Source organism: Ambystoma mexicanum, chromosome 10 (genome assembly GCF_040938575.1).
Source record: "Ambystoma mexicanum isolate Mex_15411 chromosome 10, UKY_AmexF1_1, whole genome shotgun sequence".
In the NCBI taxonomy this organism is placed as follows: Eukaryota; Metazoa; Chordata; class Amphibia; order Caudata; family Ambystomatidae; genus Ambystoma; species Ambystoma mexicanum.
Genome location: NC_090932.1, coordinates 1,096,087,722 through 1,096,106,659, shown reverse-complemented (window position 1 = coordinate 1,096,106,659; position 18,938 = coordinate 1,096,087,722). Strand labels below are relative to the sequence as shown.

At 44.4% G+C, this 18,938-nt stretch overlaps 1 protein-coding gene across 1 annotated transcript in view; it reads left to right on the top strand.

Annotated features, from left to right (window-relative positions):
• Positions 1-4,447: 4,447 nt before the first annotated feature.
• Positions 4,448-18,938, top strand: part of LOC138492017 (trans-Golgi network integral membrane protein TGN38-like) — a 69,543-nt gene continuing 55,052 nt past the window's right edge. The window contains exon 1 of the mRNA XM_069618936.1: positions 4,448-4,584. Within this exon, the coding sequence (XP_069475037.1) occupies positions 4,515-4,584 (70 nt within the window). The 5' untranslated portion in view covers positions 4,448-4,514. The remainder of the gene's footprint in view (positions 4,585-18,938) is intronic.

Genomic DNA, 18,938 nt, shown 5'->3' with positions numbered 1-18,938 from the left:
CTGCTCACATGAAGTAAATCACTTTGCTTTCTGCCCTGAAAGTGTGCTCGGCCCCATTCACCTTTCAAAAAAGCATAACCGCTAGTACAATGGGAGCCACCACCACAAGTAAGTCCTTCACCCACTGGTATAAGCAAACTGATTTTTTTCCACACTATCAATTGCCATGGTGTCTTTAGAATCAGTATTGTGTAGGAACTGCATTCCTCTATGTGAGAGAGAGAGAGAGAGAGAGAGAGAGCGAGAGAGAGCGAGAGAGAGCGAGAGTGTGTGTATGTGAGGTGTGTGCGTTGCCAACATCTCTGTGTTTTCAGTTTGTGTAAGTGTGATGTATTATGTGTGACACTGTTCAGACACTTACATCTAAATACTTTTTTTATATTCAGGAAATTATTTTAATGCAGTCTGCAGAAAGGTATTAGGCTAGCTCAGTGCTTGCCATTAGTAAATTTGTTTTTCCTCCATCCCATAACAATAAATCATACTTCATTTACCCAAGTAGAGAACAAAGAACAGTCCTAGGGAGGCAAAGCAGCCGAAATATACCTTATCATATTGCAGGTTCTTGACAGCGATGAGCAGGATTCTTCAGTGTTGTCCAATGCTTCAAATTAGGTTGAGTTGGTGAGCTGACTCAATGGGATGCAACAACATGGTGCGATTCAACAAGCGGCAAAGGCTCATGGCACAAAGAAACTTGGGACACACAGGAGATGTTTGAGTCGGCGTAGCTCGAAGGCACGACAGGGTCGCGATGTGAAGAAACTGCTTCTGACAAAGTGGTGTGATTTGACATGGGGCAATGGCTCATGGCTTGAAGAAGCTTGAATCAGGCTGCAATGTTTGGTTCAGTGTCAGCTCGAACATGGGGCAGCTCTAAGCTGTTTGAAGTTAAAAAGGTGTCAAAGGCATCTTCTTTAGAGATGATCTTCTGCCCTTAAAAGCCAGGAAGGTTACCTGTGCCAATTGCAGGGCTGCCACTTCAGCAGGAAGAATCCTGGTTACCAATGTCCAGCTGCATTCAGACTATCCCTTTGCAGGTCATTTCCAATGCTTTACTGAAGGGGTTAGGGAGAGGGTTTGCATCCTTCTTGGAAATCCTTCTCTTCACCCAATGGATGGGACCTTTGGACAGCCTTTACCCCAAAAATGCTATAGTGACTCCTTCTTTAAGATGCTCCTAAGAGTATTCTTCAAGATCGTTCTTTGAGATGATGCTCCAAGAGGTGTTTCGAAGATGTTTCAATTAAGGAGGGATTCTCAACCCCTTTTATAGTAATTTTGCCACAACAGATGGTCCATTCTAAGCCTTCTGTAAGGTACCAATCCTTGCTGTTATAGCAAGGATTATTCCTTGCAATGTCAGCTCTCAAGGTGCCTTGTCTGCAGGAAGTTATTGGGATCTCAGGAAGGAAGTGGGGGCCTCTCAGATCCAAGATGGCTAGCCCCTTCCCCAGTGTGAAGGTCCTCTGCAGCTACACTGCTCCCCCCACCTGTTTGCCACAGATCAAGGACTGCTGTAATTATCTTCATGGTATGACTTCCCCATTTTGTTGCAGAGGAAATTTTAACGCTCCCCTCCCAGCACACCCCTATAGGGGGCATGGCCTCTCAACCTTTTGAGTCACCACGGTGGGAGAAAACAGAGAATTTTATTTTGGATGGATGATGGCCCATTGACGTTTATGGATGGGCAAGGAGCTTGGTGAATGAGTGAACTGATTCCATGGCAGGTGCCACCCGCCCAATGTGTATGAATTCAGTGGTATGCCTTTTCTCCACTAAGGGGTGCCAAAGCTTCCCAGCAGAGAACAAAGACCTTGGGAAAGGCCCTCAATGTAGTGTGGATTTAACGTCCAGGACAGACACAATACACAAATGGCCCTGCAGCTGCAGGCCAGGTGGAAACCAAGGGGAAATAATACATTACAACAGATTGGGTTTTAGAAAACGTAATTGTATCTCCTCATCTGACACTATATCAAACCAGGGATAGCTTTAAAAGTATCTTTAACCAAAGCTCTGCCTCTGGACAGCTGAGGTTATGCTGCTAGATATATTTTGAACGTGGGTGCCAGTACTTTTAAAGTCAGCCCCTGCGCGTTACTTCCAGTCAGCTCTTTTAGCAGGACACATGTTACTTGGTAGCTGCCTTGCTGCCACATTGTAGCTGCTGTGTGTCAGCAGATAGGGCCCAGCAAAGTACATGAGAACTAAACTTTTCAGCATGGCAAAATTTAAAATGAGGCCTGTTTATTACAGCGCACTTTCTAAGAGAGAAAGACACCCTCATTTCACATGGCAAAAATAAATAAAAGCTCAAGGTTGCACTAGTTCGTAGATGGGTTATCCATACTTGTATGTATTTTTTTTTTACTTACCCTATGCTTAAAGATGCACAGCATTAAATTACACATGCATTTTACATGTCCCACACTGCATGGTATCAACATCACATTGATAGATACTAACAGACACAGCAATTCTGTGCATACCTCCTAACTCACACCCTTTTGGTGGGTGTCACCAACCATGGAGTCATTTCACTCACCCTCCAAGCTCCTTACCTATCCATAGAATTCAATGGGCTCTCACCTGCCCTGGTGACTAAAAAGGGTTAGATGTATGCCTGTGTTTGCTCAGCAATGTAATCGCTGGCTAAGAAGGTTGTGCTTCCTTTCCCTACCCCTCCTACCCTTGCCCCCCTGCTTTCCCCCATCCTCTCTCCTCCCCCTCTGACCTTAAATTGGTAACAAATACTACTTAAGGGCAATGAGGACACCAGATCACTCCCCCTTCCCTCCTCCCTTACCCTCCCCCAAATTATACACTGTAACTCCCTTCACCTACCCCCTCCTCTACCCTCCCCCATCCTCTCCCCCTTGTAAATTGTTCTACTTAGTGTTCTGATGACCTGTTCATGTTTGTAAATATGCTTCTCTCACTTTTGTACCTGTTGTTATATTGTAAAGCGCTTTGGCTTAAAGCGCTGTATAAATTCAATAAACGTAAACATAAACATAAAAAGACAATGCCATAAGCAAGGGTATGATGCTGCTTCAAACTTTTGTTTGGAATCACTGTTGAAACATATGTGAAAACATACATTATTCTGCACAACACATGCACATACTTCTCAACTCACAGGCTTTTGGCTGGTGTCACTCTCTATTTAGTCAGTCCACTCACACCCAAGCCCCTTCCCTATCCATAGAATTCAATGGGTTCTCACCCACACATTTAAAATCCTCTGTGTTCACCAGTCCTGGAGACTCAAAGGGTTGGGGGGCATGTATGCACAGCAGTTACTGCTTCACTTTAGTATGTACTACAGTATTTCTTGGATTATAGTGAACACACCGGAAAAAAAAGATTTAAAAAAAAAAAAAATATATATATATATATATATATATATATATATATATATATGGAGTTAAGGGGTTAAAACCGGGTGGGAGGGTTAAAAAAATAGGCACACGGGGAGCTAGGGGATACCCCCCCCCAAATAAAAAATATTCGTTAAATATATCTATTATTTTTTCGATTGATTGTTTTCGGTAAAAAATGCATCGAACATGACATCACATAGAACCGCATTCTTACTATATTAACTACAGACTTTACTGTAGTATGTATGGTAGAGTACAAAGCACTATCTTTAGTTTGTTTAACACATTATGCAGTAGAATACACTATGTTTTTTAAGAGGAGTACTGACCAGACCTGCAGGATTGACCTGGAGATTCCAGAGTCAACCTCTGAGTCTGTGAAAGGGGAGGGGGGGGCGACCTCTGGGACTTCCGGTGTCTGCAGCCGTCGGAGGGGGGGGGGCTCGAGAATAAGGCTATAAAGTTGGAAACCCCCAATGGGAATCAACCCTGTGCCCTGTCACATGACACATATTACGTTTCATTCTGCAAGTCGTAGTATTCCAATCAAGGCAGGGTGAAAAGAAAGCTACATGTATACTCTTTGCTGAATATATTTCTAAAGGGGTTTATAGATTTGCAAGTTGGTTTACTGTGATTTGTGTAGTTTTTAAGTAATCTCAGATAGTATTCTTGAAGCATAAACATTCAACACATTTCTACCAACTAATCATGAGAACATATGAGGCCAAGCCCATCAGTGTCGCCGGCACTGTTCTCAAATCCTAGCTTCAAAAGTTAACTAGAGTGTGTGATCCTAGGCAAATCAGCGTATCCTTCAGTGTCTGCACCCTTCTAATATGAACTTCATAAACCATGTACTGTTTGCACCAATCAGAGGATGATATAATAACTAAACAGTACACGTGTGTGATGTTTTTATTTCGATTGGCCCACTTGCGCTGGCAATTCCACAGTTTACTGCAGCTTTGTCCTTGGTTGAAAACGGTATTCGATCGCATGTAACGTGGCCACGGCTTCTGCACCTATCAGTCCAGTTTCTTTTTCCACGCCTGTGTACACTCCCCTACAAGGAGGTGTGGCGTGATACGGAAGTCGTTTGCTCGATGTTTGCAGACTGTCTCCATGATAACGATGCAGCTCCTGGCGGTGTGTGTTCTTCTGTGCGGGTCCCTGACCAGGGGTCTCCCAGTAGGTATGTAATACGGGTTCGGGGGCGTGATGGGACCGCGGAGTATCATGCAAGGGGGCCGAGGGCTCGGTGGTCGGCGCAGGTGAAGGGGTCGGGGAAGGGGAGGAAGAGATTCCAATTGCGTCAGGGAGGCTGATTTAGAAGGTGAGGTCGATGGCGGGGGTTAGGGTGAGGGCGGCGTGTGGGGGACGGTCCCGATTATTATGTTACATTGGCACTTGCCCCAAAAGCACTTAAAACCGTTTTGAAGCTGCTTAAAAACTATGTAGGCGCGACAGCGTTAGCAGGGGAAGCAAGCAAACCGGTTCTGCTTGTTATCTATGTCACCCTGAAGGCGCTGGATAGCACAGAAGAGGAACGCGAAGTAAGGGACAACACGGAGTCGGTGATTAAAAGTGTGTGTGTGTATTGGGGACAGTTGGAGGATGGGGGCTAGACACCCCCTTTAGTTCGCGCTGCTAATCGCGGAGGTTCAGTAGCGACTAATGGCAGTGCACAGGGTGTCGGGGCATTTAACTGTTCTGTTACTCTGGATCATTTCAGCTGTTGTCCAACGCTTACTGCACACGCTCGTTGTGAGTCACTTTTCATATATGTTGTTGGAGATGCAATGTAGGTCACAGAGAGCCCTTGCGGGCGGGCGGGCGGGCAGGAGGGTTCAGGATCTGTGTGTGGACTTCGTGAAGGTCTGTTGGGGGCCTCAGTGTCGGTTTCTACGGATGCGTGAAGGGCCGCTTTAAGTAGGAGCTCATAGGAGGTCTGCCGAGGGTTCAAATGAGCTCTGTTAGGACCATTACGTTGCCTGATGGTATAGCATGTTTGCGTCAAAACACCGGGGAGTGAAGGTGCTGTGTGCAGGGGGCATGTGAGTTTGTGAAGGGCTCGGGCCATAAGAGCTGCCTTTAGTATAAACGTTTCGCTGCTTTCCATTTTTACACACAAATACAGATAGAAAACATTATTTTACGCTTCCGTATTTAATGACATGAAACGCATGTCTCTTGTTTGGGTCTTTTAAAGTTGCCCCACTTGCATTGCATGTCAATGGCTGTGCAAAGTAACATAACAGCTTGAAATAGGAATTACATTTTTTTATTTTTTTCAAATGGCTGCACATATGTAGACTCTGACTTGTGCAAAAACGCAACTCCAGGAGCTTCCCATTACTGACATTTATTTGAATAAATGTGGAAAAATACTAGTTACAACTTCTATTTTTACATACCAAATTTAAATCTGGATAAATACAGAAAAAAATGACCAGAAAATAAATGTGGATAAATACAGACAGAAACTATGCATAAATAAGCACTGTAAAACCCGAAGCATTATATCTAATGTATTATCTGGTGAAAATATGTTGTGCAGTGTTAGGGAGAATTCTCAAGAATGTGCTAATTTCCCTTACCTTTTGAGACCCTCAGCAACTTTGCTGGATTTCTAGGATTTTATTTTTTACCTGGATAGTGTGAGCCTCTTTTTTTTTTTTTTTTTTTTTTTTTTTCCCCCACTCTTTCATGTATTTTGATGTATGTTTTACTTTTGTGTTCTTTGGATATGTAGTTTTAAAACAACTCCATAGGCATCATCTTTTTCTTGTGTGTCACACAGCACAGTGGCACATGGGTGTCATGCAGACTCCTCAAGGTTTAAATAACTTCTGTGGGACTGACTACTGTCTCCCAGAGCATGTAAAGTTAAATTGTCTTTACTAGTCTTTTTAAAGTTACAGACCCAGCACACACCATCTTCCTATGGAGTGCTGGGGAGGTTGCCTAGCCTCCCCTGAGTCTAAACACTCATGTAACAGTCAAATGTTTCCCTTTTCTACTTGAAATGGCTGGTGGCAGTGGTTTTTAACAAACTACCATGATTTTTCCCGACTGCAAACACCGGTAGCTAAAACTCGGGTCGTCCATGTTTTCCAATATGGCGCCCAAGACCTATCTGTAAAAACAGACTCCGGTCAACTTTTTTCGCTGTTTCTTTTAGAAAAGGTCCTTCTTGTGTTTAATTCTGCGCTCCAAACCAGGTTTGATCCCTTTGTTCGTTGGGCTTTAGTGCAGAAGCCCTCCTCTGGCGCCTGAGTGTCTGGGGTGGACAGGTTGTGAGGGAGGGGCCCGAAACTCCCTGTGCTAAGTCTCCTAGGAGACCTGAATGCACTATGGCGTGATGCCACCCTGCTGTGTGAGTGACAGCCAGGCTGGAATGAATGGGGGGGGGGGAATGGTTTAAAAGCAGGCCTCTGGGACTTGGAAAGCAGAGTCGACCACTGAAACGAAAGAACCGAAGACGAGCTGAAGGAAGACTGCTGCAAATCCTGGTCCACCGATGAAGCCTTGCTGCAGGTCCTAATTGCCTGAAACTCCATCGACCGAGAAGCCGTTCAAGGTTAACTTCTCCCCTTGAGTTTGGTGGGAACAAACAACTTGCAAGTCACCAGGACACAGTCCCTATACTGGTAGAATTTTCTTCAGAGTGCTGTTGAAAACCAGATAGCCAGTGGGAAGGATACCAGTTTGTGGTCTTTAAGGCACTCACCTTAAACCGACTTTTGCCAAGCTTGTGGTCTCTTCCCTGGCCAGTGCAGGAACCTCCCGACGTCCTCCTTCTTGTCCCCATGACTGAAGCTCAGGAACAGCGAGATCTGCCAGGAACAACTGCCTCAGCTACAGCTCTTCATTTAAAAGGTACTGTGCAAGTGCGGTCAAGAACTCGGTTCGGCCGTGGTGAAAGTTTGTGAAACCTTCCCAACTTTGAAGGCTTGTCCTTCCCTAAACTAACATCTAACTTTTTGTCTGACCAACTACTTCTGAAAATCGTGGCAAAGACTTAACCGTTTACTACCAGAACTGTGCTATCCCATCCAAGACTCTGAACCATTGACTTTGGCCCAGGCCTATTGAATTGAATTGAATTGCTGGTAGTAGTGAACTGAAACTATTAGCCCTACCTCTGAAAGTATTTGTGCTTTTGATTCTTATATCCTTGTATTTTTAGCCCTTTTTATAGTAACAAGTGCCATTTTGCTCCCACTTCAGGGGAGCTGAACCTTGTGTATTGTAGTATATTAGATTGTGATATTGAGCTGCTCTTGCTAGTGGAATGTTTTTCAACTGACTGTGTAAATAAATGTATATTCTTTTACCAAGAAACCTTAAGTGTTTGTTTGAATCACTGTGATTGGCAGTCCTTTGTGTAACCCCTTGTACTGCTCACTTTACTCTTGAGATAAGTCTAGCTGCTCAGCCACTGCTATCACATTACTGTGTAGTACAGGCTTGTACCAAGGTGAAATTGTACTGACACTTGTAGTCTTAATTGTGTGTAGTGTTCCCAAAGGGTACTAGCATGTGATTCTGCCTAACATGCAGAAGAATATTGCATGCATCCATCATACACATATGTTTCTTCATTGATTCTAAACAAAAAGTAAAGCAGTATCGTAATCTTACAGCCTTGTCATTTTAAAGGTGTTCTAATTATCCAAAGATTAAACCAATCTGTCATCACTGTGCTGCCCGTAACTGCGACACTGAAAATGTCTACACCAATTATGGCACGGCGATCAGATACATTATTTTCCCCCCTGCAATACTCCGATCCCCACCCACTTACCTTTTACTGCGGCACACAACTTTGTGTGCCGCAGACTCCCTTGTAACTTTGCAGCGTCAGTTCCTCCCACTTACGTGGGGCGGTGCTGACGCCGCCGGGCCCTTTTTAAAGAAAAATATATATATTCTTTTTCCTGTCCCCCGCTTACCGTATTGATAACCAGGGGACATACCCCCATCTGCCCCTCCCCCTCCCACCCCCCCCGCTCCACTCGGGCACAGTAATGACAGTCGGCAGTCTCTAAAATGCTGACAGTGCAGTAAAAGCACCGTCAGCATTTTAGAGTCGCAGTCATGTTCCGATTAAACCACTGAACAAATGCATGGGCCCTGTTAGAATCTAAGAGTGGGCTGTTGATACAATACAGGGGAGCTGGGAGCTATTTTGCTCCTGCTAGTTGCTTAGCGGTGCCTGGCTAGCCGGATATCTACATGGAGTGATTTTTGTCACCCGAGGCCAACTGGTGTCTAAGAAAGTGTGAATTTTACTCTGTGCATATGGGACAATCTATACATATACTTTCAGGCACATGTACACAACATTTTAAAGCAAAAACGGTCACACATAATGGAGACAATTATGTTTGCATATTATATGGAAGTTAGATTTGCTGTGTGTTGGCTCCTTGTTCCCCAGTGGTAGGGTCAAGAGCTTTTTAGCTCCTGCTTATTCAATCTTAACTTCAATCTCTGGTGTGGGAAATGTAAAACTCCAGGGTGATTAACAATAATCTGATCATTTTATATTTTGCTTTATGCAGATCTGCTTCTTATCAATAATTATTGTCCGGACGCAACATTTGCACTCGCCATCTCTACTCTTGACAAGCAAGAAATGGCAAGCAAGAAATGGTGTGCTGCCTATCTGTATGGAATTGAGGTGGTTTTTATGCCTCGAAAGTGGGTAGTAACTTGACATATGTGCCGTCATTGTTATGACCCACTTGTAATGCTAAGTTTATTGATCTTGGAAGTATGATGGGCAGAGTTCGCCACGCCCCCATTGTTTCATTGCATGGGAGCTATCCATCGGGCTGCAGTTTGATTTATTGGACATTTATATGGCGCCCATACACAGGTGTTTCCAGGCACCAATATCAATATTGCAGGAAATGCAGTATGCACGGTATAAAACTACAGTGTGGAAACAATTAGTATTTATTGTGAGCACTTGTACAGTTCTGTGCACTACCATAAACTGAAGATTATATAGTGCTATACAAGATACAATTCATGTACTATAACGTTTACTAGAAATTACTGCAGTTTTGCTGCAAATACTGTGGAACACTGACCTGTTCTATACATTTCTACAAATACTGCAACGTGGAAACCATTTATTGCAGTTTTTACAACTAGCATGTGTGCTGTTCTTTGATATTGTACAATACTACATACTGCATAGTAATTGGCTCAAATTACCGTAGAATTCTATTGGTTATTACAGTATGCTGCAATATATACTGTGGGGGCATGTGGTGATATACTGTAGACCATTTGTATAATGTTAGACTGGAAGCATTTGAGCAGTGGGGTTTTATGTTGTAGGATTTTTAAAATGACATATCCACAACCTCAACGGGTTGGTGACTGTGAGGGCTTAATTCCTGAGCTGTAGTGATGAGGGGACGGAACTGCTCTCCTCATCACCCTCCAGTCTGTGTTTTTTGAGGGCTGTCCTGGCTGGAGTTCGGAAACTAAATGTTCTTCAAGTCAAGTTTTGTCGGAGAGTGTTTCTGTACTGGGGTAAGGGACGGAAGGGCTGGAAAATCTAATGCATGTTATTACTGTTCTGATTTGTGAGTGGGGGCACCATGTCCAGAGGCTGGTGGGCATATAGGCCCTTGTGGTTTTTATTCGTCAGAGTTTGTGAGGTGATGTGTACGTCACTGGGTTTCTCAGGGAAGTGGTTAGGATTAATCAGTGGTGCTTAATAATTCGTGTGTGTGTGTGTGTGTGTTTGTGGTGTAGAGCAGAGCAAGATGGGCATTCTGCAGCAGTGATGTGAGGGATATTGTGCTGTGCTGCAGGAAAGCCTCTAATTGCAAAGAAAGCTTTTTTGTTGTGTGTGGTGAAGGGTGGCCTCCTCCGGTGGCCAGTAGCTGCTGCTGGTAGGGATTGGCTACGCCATCATCCCGGATGGGTTTAATAATCAACAAGATTTGTTTTTAGTCGGTGTGAAGGCCAAGGTGACGAAAAGAGTTCAAGGTGTGTGCAAGGAAATTTGCTATGTTTCAAAGGTTTGAGTGTCGTGAGAAAGGTTCTAGTGTAAAGGCAGGCGGGTGCTGGTTATTGTGTGAGATTGTATGTTGGCTGCTTGACACGGAATATATTCAGACCTTGCCAAAGTCAAAACATTGCGCACAATTGCACCGCTTAGCATGGAAAACACGGTGCAGCGTTTTATAACAGTTAGTTTGGTTGCCTGCCTTTAGTTGACGGTGGCTAGTTCTTGGCCGTCAATGCCCAAATGGTGCAGACAGGCAGTCGAGCCTGCACCCCGATAGGCGTGTGCCGGGGGCGGGAAGAAGGGTGATGATTGTGGGGTCACTGCCCGTAAGCTCGTGGTGTCGACTGGTTGTGAGAATGGGCAGTGAGGCTGGAGGAAACCAGCAACGGAGTCCCCCAGTGATGAAAGCTGACCTGTTGGGGTAGAGCCCTGTGGTGGCCAAGGTGGTGTTGGTCTTGATCAGTGGTTGCTCTCAGCAACAGGCACCTATGAGGCAGATGATGAGGTTATGTTGACATGAATGTGTGGGTTGTGACAATAGGAAATGAGTAGTACGCGGTGGCTAATGGATTTAGTGGTCATGAAGTTGGTAGTGCATTTTTGGCAGTTGTGGTGATGGGGATTGTGGTGCTCTTGGTATTCATGATTGATTGTTGTGGACCGCAGGTGGTTGTAATGTAATTATGGTGGAAGCCATTTGGGTCCGGTGACGCTGACTAATGGGAACAAGGTGACGGTGTAGAATGGTTAGATTCCTATGCATAGTAGTGAGAACCTGATGACGAATGTAGCATGATTACTGCTCTGACAATTGTAGTGTAGATCTGGTGGCTGTGAATGTGGTGGGTGATTGTTGTCTGTCATCTAATGTGTGAGTGCATGTGTGGCCTTATGTTGCGGTCTGCTGGCATTGTCTATTGAGATGAACGTGTGATGTGCGATTGTGACAAAACTACTGCTCTGCAGGAGTACAGGGATGGGCAGTGGCTAAACAGCCTACTCAGCCCCACACTACGTCTAATCTGGCAGAGATTCCGTTCATGAAGTTGAAACTCGCAGCTCGACGGGTATACCTCCTTCACCTCATTTAGTACCGTGGCCGAGGCCGTGCTATACTGTTCGGAGGAATGTGAGCTGATAAAAGTAGCAACCCAGGCAGCGTTAGTACAATGGTTCAAAAATGTCTGTAAAAATTGATGCAAACAACCAACGCAAATAAGCTAGATAAAAACAATTGCAACCCATGCAAATGAAAGACAATTCAGATCTTTGATGTGTAAGGTTACTCTAGGTTGATAAGCGGGGGTGTTCTGGTAAAATACTTGGCAGCAGTGTTAATTGTTAAGCATATTGGTCCTCTTTGCAAGATTGGTGGTATTTTGGCAGTAAATCCCCCGAAATATTGCCAAACACGATTTATCATTACCACCACTTGGTCCTGCAGATTTACCGCCGGATTACAAATGGTGGTAGGGTGGCGTAAGTTCCCATTTTCTGAGTCCATAGGACTCCATGGGGATTCTGCTGGAATTACCACAAGCAATAATTCTGCTGTTAATTCCACTGATTTTTGGAGGAAAAGTGCTGGGTTTACATCCAGCTTTTTGCTGAATGTAAATCCTCCAAACTTGGAATTCGGCAGTGCGTTAAAAATGGCGACAATTAACTCCCACTTTTTTATTGCACCACCAAATTTATGAGGCCCATTTTCTTTGGAAGGGAGCATAAAAGTCACCGTGATCCCAAATAGTGGACCGTGGGCACAGGGCCTATTCACAGTACCTTTTTAAAATCTTGCCTTGGTGCCCAACAGTGCCGGACTGGGATTCAAGGCCCTTTTGCGGTGGTCGAGCCAATGTTGAGATATTTGAGTCAATGCAATACCACTGAAGATGCGGGTTCCCACTGTGTGGAGTCAGTGTTCATGATGGCTTCCAACTATCCCAGGCAGTCAGTGGCAAGATGATGGTTTTGCTCCGGCAAGTGAGCATTTAAGAATGGCCAGTTGATGGTTTACAGCTGTCGAAACAGCACTATTTCCTTCCCCAATCGCGAGGCTGCACATTGGGTGGAGACAAGTCTAAACAGTCGAGACGGAGTCTGTGTAGCTCAAAGTGCAGCAGGTGGTTCGAAGTTTCATAGAGTTCCAAAAGGAGCACCATGGTAGTGTGGTGGCTCGAAAAACATTGATCGCAGTCGATCAAGCTCAAAGATGACTACAGGCGACAAAACAGGATTCCAGCTGCTTTGGGCTTCTGGGTTGCTGGGAAGCCGAATCCTGCTGAAGTTTCTATGAAAAGTTGAGTCCTTCAGTTCTAAACTTCCACTCCAGGAGGTGTCTGGCACCTACAGGTGATCCTTTACCTCCATTGAAATGGATACTGGCTCCAGTGTAGCCAGCAGAGAGGGGTTGGTCCACAACAGTTCACCCCTCCTGTTTCCTGGGACTTGTTAGGGGCCAGGGCATGACTCTGTCGTGGAGACCTTCTTTCTTAACCTCTCCAGCAGAGGACTTTGTGAGAAGCGGTATCCCCAAGAGAGGTCCAGGGAATCCTCCATCTTGCCTTGAACGTCCAAAGATTAATCCGAAGGAGGGAGTGTCCCCTCCTTCTGAAGGCGAAATGTTATGATTGATTGCTCCAAAGCAAGCCTACTGGAAAGGGGTCCCACCCAGGCTGTTGTAACAAGATCCCTTTGCCTTCTAACATCACCCCAAGAGTGCCTTGTCCTGTAGGAAATGGGGGAGTGGATTTGGGAGGATAGGACGCTCTAAAGAGCTGTAGAAGAAACCAAGATTGTGGAACCTCTCCCATAACCTACTGTCTCCTGTGGCTACTCTGTCCCCTTCCCATGTCTTCTGTCTTCAACGAGACTCCAGTGGTCAGCACCCGGTGTGTGTGTGTGTCTTTGTCAGTGCTGCCTTGAGGCACCAGTTCCCAACCTGGGGCGGGTTCCTGTAGCCTGAAGGAGGATGTTGGCCTACCTCTGGGAGATCAAACAAGGCAGCTTCCTGGCCATTGTCCCACATGACAGCTGTGAGGAATTGCCATCCGGCAATGGTGTAGAAGCCCTGCCTTTGTTTGATGTATATCAAATAATAAAATGATTAGGGTAATTCCATCTCAGGAAATGTCGGCCAACCAGACCCTGCCCTTTCATAAAGCTAAATGTTATGGAACCAGGGAAGAGCCACGCCCTCCTCCGGCCATGCCCGCTATATTTTTAAAATCCCTACCAAACTACTAGCCATGGCACTTGGCTATTGATCACTGGGCACAGCCAATGTCCATTTTGGAACACTACCAGACCCCTACACATGCCCTGCACACTGGCTCCCCTATAATACTATAGCCCCTATAATGCCATTTTGTATGGCATTGTGAATCCCTTCTCTTATTAATGTGTGATTTTCAGCTTTGCAACAGTAATGTGCAAAGTTAAGCCGGTCCTGAGTTTCCTAATGTGTTGTATTTCAGGGGTTTTGTAGCGATACGCTTCTTACCTTAACTGATCATGAACTAAATTTTTCCTTGAGTTTCAAGGGTTTTGTTATTCCATAGATTTTCTTTCGCACCACTGGCCATGTCCTTCAGTCGTGTCCATTGTAAAACGCTGGGCATGGCCTTTGGACGTGCCCACTCTATATTTTAAAAACACTTTCAACCCATCGCTCAAAGATGTTCATCAATCACAGACTGATTTTGACCTGTTTTGACAGTGTTATTTTTCTGTATAAAAGATGGCAGGCTATGAGAACTCACAATTATTGAGGCAATGCACAATGAGATTAAATTTTTGCCAAGGATCGCAACACTTTGGTTAAGCAACGTGCTATAAGCCCCTTATTTTATGGCTGGTCTCTTGGTGACCATGGTGATGCATTGTACAACCTCAACTAACCCCATTTTAAGCAGTACGGAAAAGGTAAAAAAAAATGACCGGCTGCAAGAATAACATATGCTCAGGTACTTTTGTCCCCATCACAAAAATCAAAAGATGGCCCCCATGAATATACGCACAGTAAGCAAACCTGAATCTTATATTAAAATATAGTTCTATTGACCTTCCCCTTAGAACAAAGTGCTTAAGACAAAATAGCATTGAACTTTTACAAAAAAGTTATGACCACCTGAAAAATAACCTGAGAGGAAATGTTGCAATAAATATGCTGGCAAAGTATAAAAGGTGCTCACCTTTCAAACCCAGCAATCTGTCGTGAAATGTTCCCTGGAAAATAAAATCCCAATATGAAACCAGTGCTTGTGGGTAAGTGTCTGCACTGGGAACATAACAACCTGAGTAAAATACTGGTAGCCAAATACTTGAGCATGCTTGCCTCCCTAAAAAAGAAAAACCGGGGTGGTGTTCGTCCTATGGAAAAAAAAAGGTTATGCTGTCCATGCACGTGTCCTTTACTTGTGCCCTGAAAAGCAGCCACAATCATTGAAAAATGACTGCACCATTGTCCAGGATTGCAAAATCTCTTGCCTTTTTTTGTGAGCAAATACTCATGACTTGTTTGCTTTCTCATCAATTCCCCTCCCCACCCCCATGTCTGGCTTTCAACAATACTCTGCTTTTAAAGATAACTTGAAAAGTGCACATATGTTAGGAAAAAAGTGTAAAATTGTAGCATTCTCTCCCCCTCCCCTCAACTTGACTCTGACATTTTGGTACTGTTTGATGTTGCTTAATATGGCTTATTGTACTAAGATTGTTGACACCCTTCTCCTGACTGGATATTTAATCCGTTAACAAACGAATCTCTATGGCTGGTGGAGGGGGTTGCCCTCATCTCACCGTGCTACTTCTCTGCCATAAGGATCTTCACCCACAAAACCACCTTTAAAATATTTTCCCTGCAAATGCACTAACCCTAATACTTGCATTGCAGGTGTGGTCCTCTACAAGCACCCTGGAAAATCCTCTGCTTTGACTAAAGAATGGGCGTACTTTATCTCTACTCTGTCACGTCTGAGAATATCCTAACTTTGGGAGATATTAACATTGGTTCTATACACCCGCTAATCGATACACTAGCCTCTTTTTGAACTACTGTGACCCCTTGAACCTTCACCTTATGCCTTCCATATCTACCCATGTATGAGGTTACACGTTTTTGAGACCTTCATCTCTTTGAACCTTATCCTTACTGATGCAAAGCTCCAGCCCAGTCCTTGGTATGATCATTCCCCTCTCCTTGCAGTTATACCATGCCGAAACAAAATCTCTGTCCCACTGTTTACAAAAGAAAGCGGTTCTATCCGAGTCTTGCCCTTGAAGGCCCATAAGTCACTCCTCACCATCACTGTTGTTCAGTAAGATTCTGGAGAAAATGTCCTGTCTACAACTCTTGGAATTCAATGACACTCTGAACCTGACCACCAATCTAGTTTTAGTCCCTTCAGAGGCACTGAATCTGCACGAAGGATGATTCTCGCCCACCCCTCTAGTCTCTCCTTGCTGGACCCATCTGCTGCTTTTAATATGGTGACTCACAATGCACTACTCCAACAACTAGAAACCTCCATGGGCATTGAGGGTTGTGATTATAAATAAATGTACCGCTTCATTCTTTAATATGATGGTCTCAAGTTGAATTGTGGTTATTTCTATCTACGGCTATGGTTACCAAATATGAGGTGCACCAAGGCCTCTAGCAAACATCGCAGCTCCTTCTTACTGTCTCTTCCAACTTTTACAGATGACACCCATGAGATTTTCAAGCTAGATGGCTCCCCTTCCAGCCTGAATATCATCTCAGCCTGTCCATCTTGTTTACAAAATTGGGTGATCGATAATAGTGTTTTTTGTTCTGTCCCTGAATGTCGGCTCCCCTGTCCAAGCATTAGGGGCCACTGTGCCATCGCTGACGTGTCTGTACATTTTTTTAAATTTATTTTGATGGCCGACTTTCATTAAAGCTACTCCTCACTGATGACTCCCAACAAGGTTGAAACATGTCTGGGGATGCATGTGGTCTCGTGCAAAAGGGATGTGACCTGGCAGTTCGGGCTGGACTACCCCTTTGGGGGTGGGACCAAGCCTGATTTGCATATGGTCTTTCCCCTTTTGTAATCGCTTGGCAGGCGAAGAACGATGGTCTGGAGGGTTGCCCAGAGCAATGCCAGAGGTTGAGATTTATTCTAAACCTTCCAACCATCGCCTCTTTTTTGTTTTTCTGCATTCATGCAACAAATTCAGGACCTTACAAAAAGATTTTGGTACGACCTACTCGCTTTGAAGAGAATTCTTCCCTTCTTGAATGTGCCTCATAAAGTTAGCGACTAGAGGAAGACTCCTACCCCTTTTTTAAATTACTATATTAGTTTACACCTTGGCCTCACAAAAGTATGATTTTTATCAAATTCAACTAGGACGCGAGGCAGCAACAGTCATTTTAGGGCTTCAACCTAGAGAGCACATCACCCCTGTCTTTGAAAGATCTTCATTGGCAGGATGACTTCAAAATGCTGACTGGCCCACTGGGCCTACTGGAGTGTAGTTTCCCCTCTGTCTGCAGCGAATAATCACAAAATGCTTCCCTTTCAGATGGAAGAACAACATTTGCTGTTCTCTAACCTACACTATGGATGAACCCGAAATTTCGGAGACCATTTAGATCTTTGCTCTTCAAGAAAAACTTGAACACTTCACATTGTTTTTTTTAGCTTTTCCCGCAAAGCAGAAGTTTCTTACCAGGCCGAACTCCATGCAACAACAAAAGGATCGAAGTTCACCAACATGGTAGGACAGACGGGGAAGTAGCTGTAGGGAAAACTATAGAAAAAGTAGCTTGCAAAAAAGAGGGCCCGGCATCTCCATGAGTCAGTGTCCCAAGTTCTGCTTGCAAGCAGGGAGGCAGGGTAGAGGTTCAAGATCGCCTAGTAGCTGCGGGGTCATTAACTGCACCTTTATGTTTATAGGGACCCCTTCCCATTAGTCTGTCACCTGTTTGAAGAACTGAGTTGACTTTTGAATTTCCCTTGACTTGTGTTCAGATTTAATGTTCAGAGCGTTCCAGAGAGAAGATGTCCCTGAACTAACCAATCCTGTTCGAAGCTTTTTTTTCTTCTTTTTTTTAAGGTGGTGGCAGCAAGTCTCCTTGTCCTCCTGTTTTCTGTTCAGTGAGCAGGAGTATTTCTGGAGAAATGGCTTTATGTAAAGGGGACCACTGCCATTGAATGCAAAATGTATATTACACAGTACTTTAAAAAGACTATCCTTGCCTTCAGCGGGAGACCGTGTAAAAGGTTTTAGCCACAAGATGAGCTATACTGTTTTATTCTGGGTGAACTGCAAGGTGTGTGCCAGGTGTTGTGGCAGGCCCGAGTACACACGGTTTTAGTAATCCTGTATAGCCAGAACCCATGCTCTAGTTTCTTTCTTTCTGTTGTGGAAATGCAGGATGTGTTGGAGCAAGTAGGGGGTGGAAATGGCAGGCTTTAGAGGCCTCCTTGCTCTGTCTGTTTTAAGAGATCTTGTTCTCAATGAACCACCCCACGGTCTTGCCTTCAGTAAGTCGGGCCTGAAGTGGGTGACCAATTCAAGGGCAGAATCATGAAGTTTTTAGATCCTACAAACGGGAGTTTTGTTTTTGATGCTTTCAGTAGAGGTGATATTGCGCAATTTCTTGACACCCAGAGATGGTGAGCTATTGTGGGCATTATCAGCCAGTGGTGTCTTGAAAGTAATTGTGCTTTATAAATGTACATCTAAACTGGGATTAAGAATAATTCCAAGATCTCTGCAAGTATTTCACTTATCTGCTAAATCACTACAGGGAGAAGCCTGATCAATGAGGAACACCGTATATAAAGTTGAATGACTCAGAGTGCAAAGATCCAAATCTGACCTGTTGTATTTCTGTCCTAAAGGAAGGAGGTTCTCTTTTTGAATGCCTATCCGTTAACACCTATGGGCTATACATTGTCAGCAATGGAATCTGCTGTACAGCAGCATCTCCATGAATTGTTTCTCTGTGCACTTTGCTATGTTAAGTCTCCAGACTCTTCCAGGTCAACCTGCAATTTTACATATTATGGTATGGTAATGTTTATTTGTAAAGCGCCTATACACAAGGCAAGTGTTTCAAAACGCTAAAGGAGGGTAGGGAACAAGGGCAATGAGGGGAAAGTAATTCAGAGCCCTTGAATTTGTGAGTGATACAAGTGTTCCCAGGCAGAGTAAATGCATATAATACAGTTAATAGTGTAGATAACAGCAAATGGGTCTGACGAGGATTCTGCAGTTTTTCCAAGAGCATAGAGGCACCACTATTCAAGGATGGGAGACAGGGAGACGATCTTCAAGGCATGGTACGTTCAGATCGTGCAAGTGCACAGACAGTATGGGAGAGGGGGGGGTGAGGACAGGTGGAGGGGGAATCAAAGGGCACCCAGTTAGTCAGAAAACTGGATAAGTGCTGAGAGATGCCATTCTCATGGGTCAATGACCAAGTGCAGTAGCAATGAGGCAAGTGAAGTCCCTGAGGCAAGTGCTAGAGGACT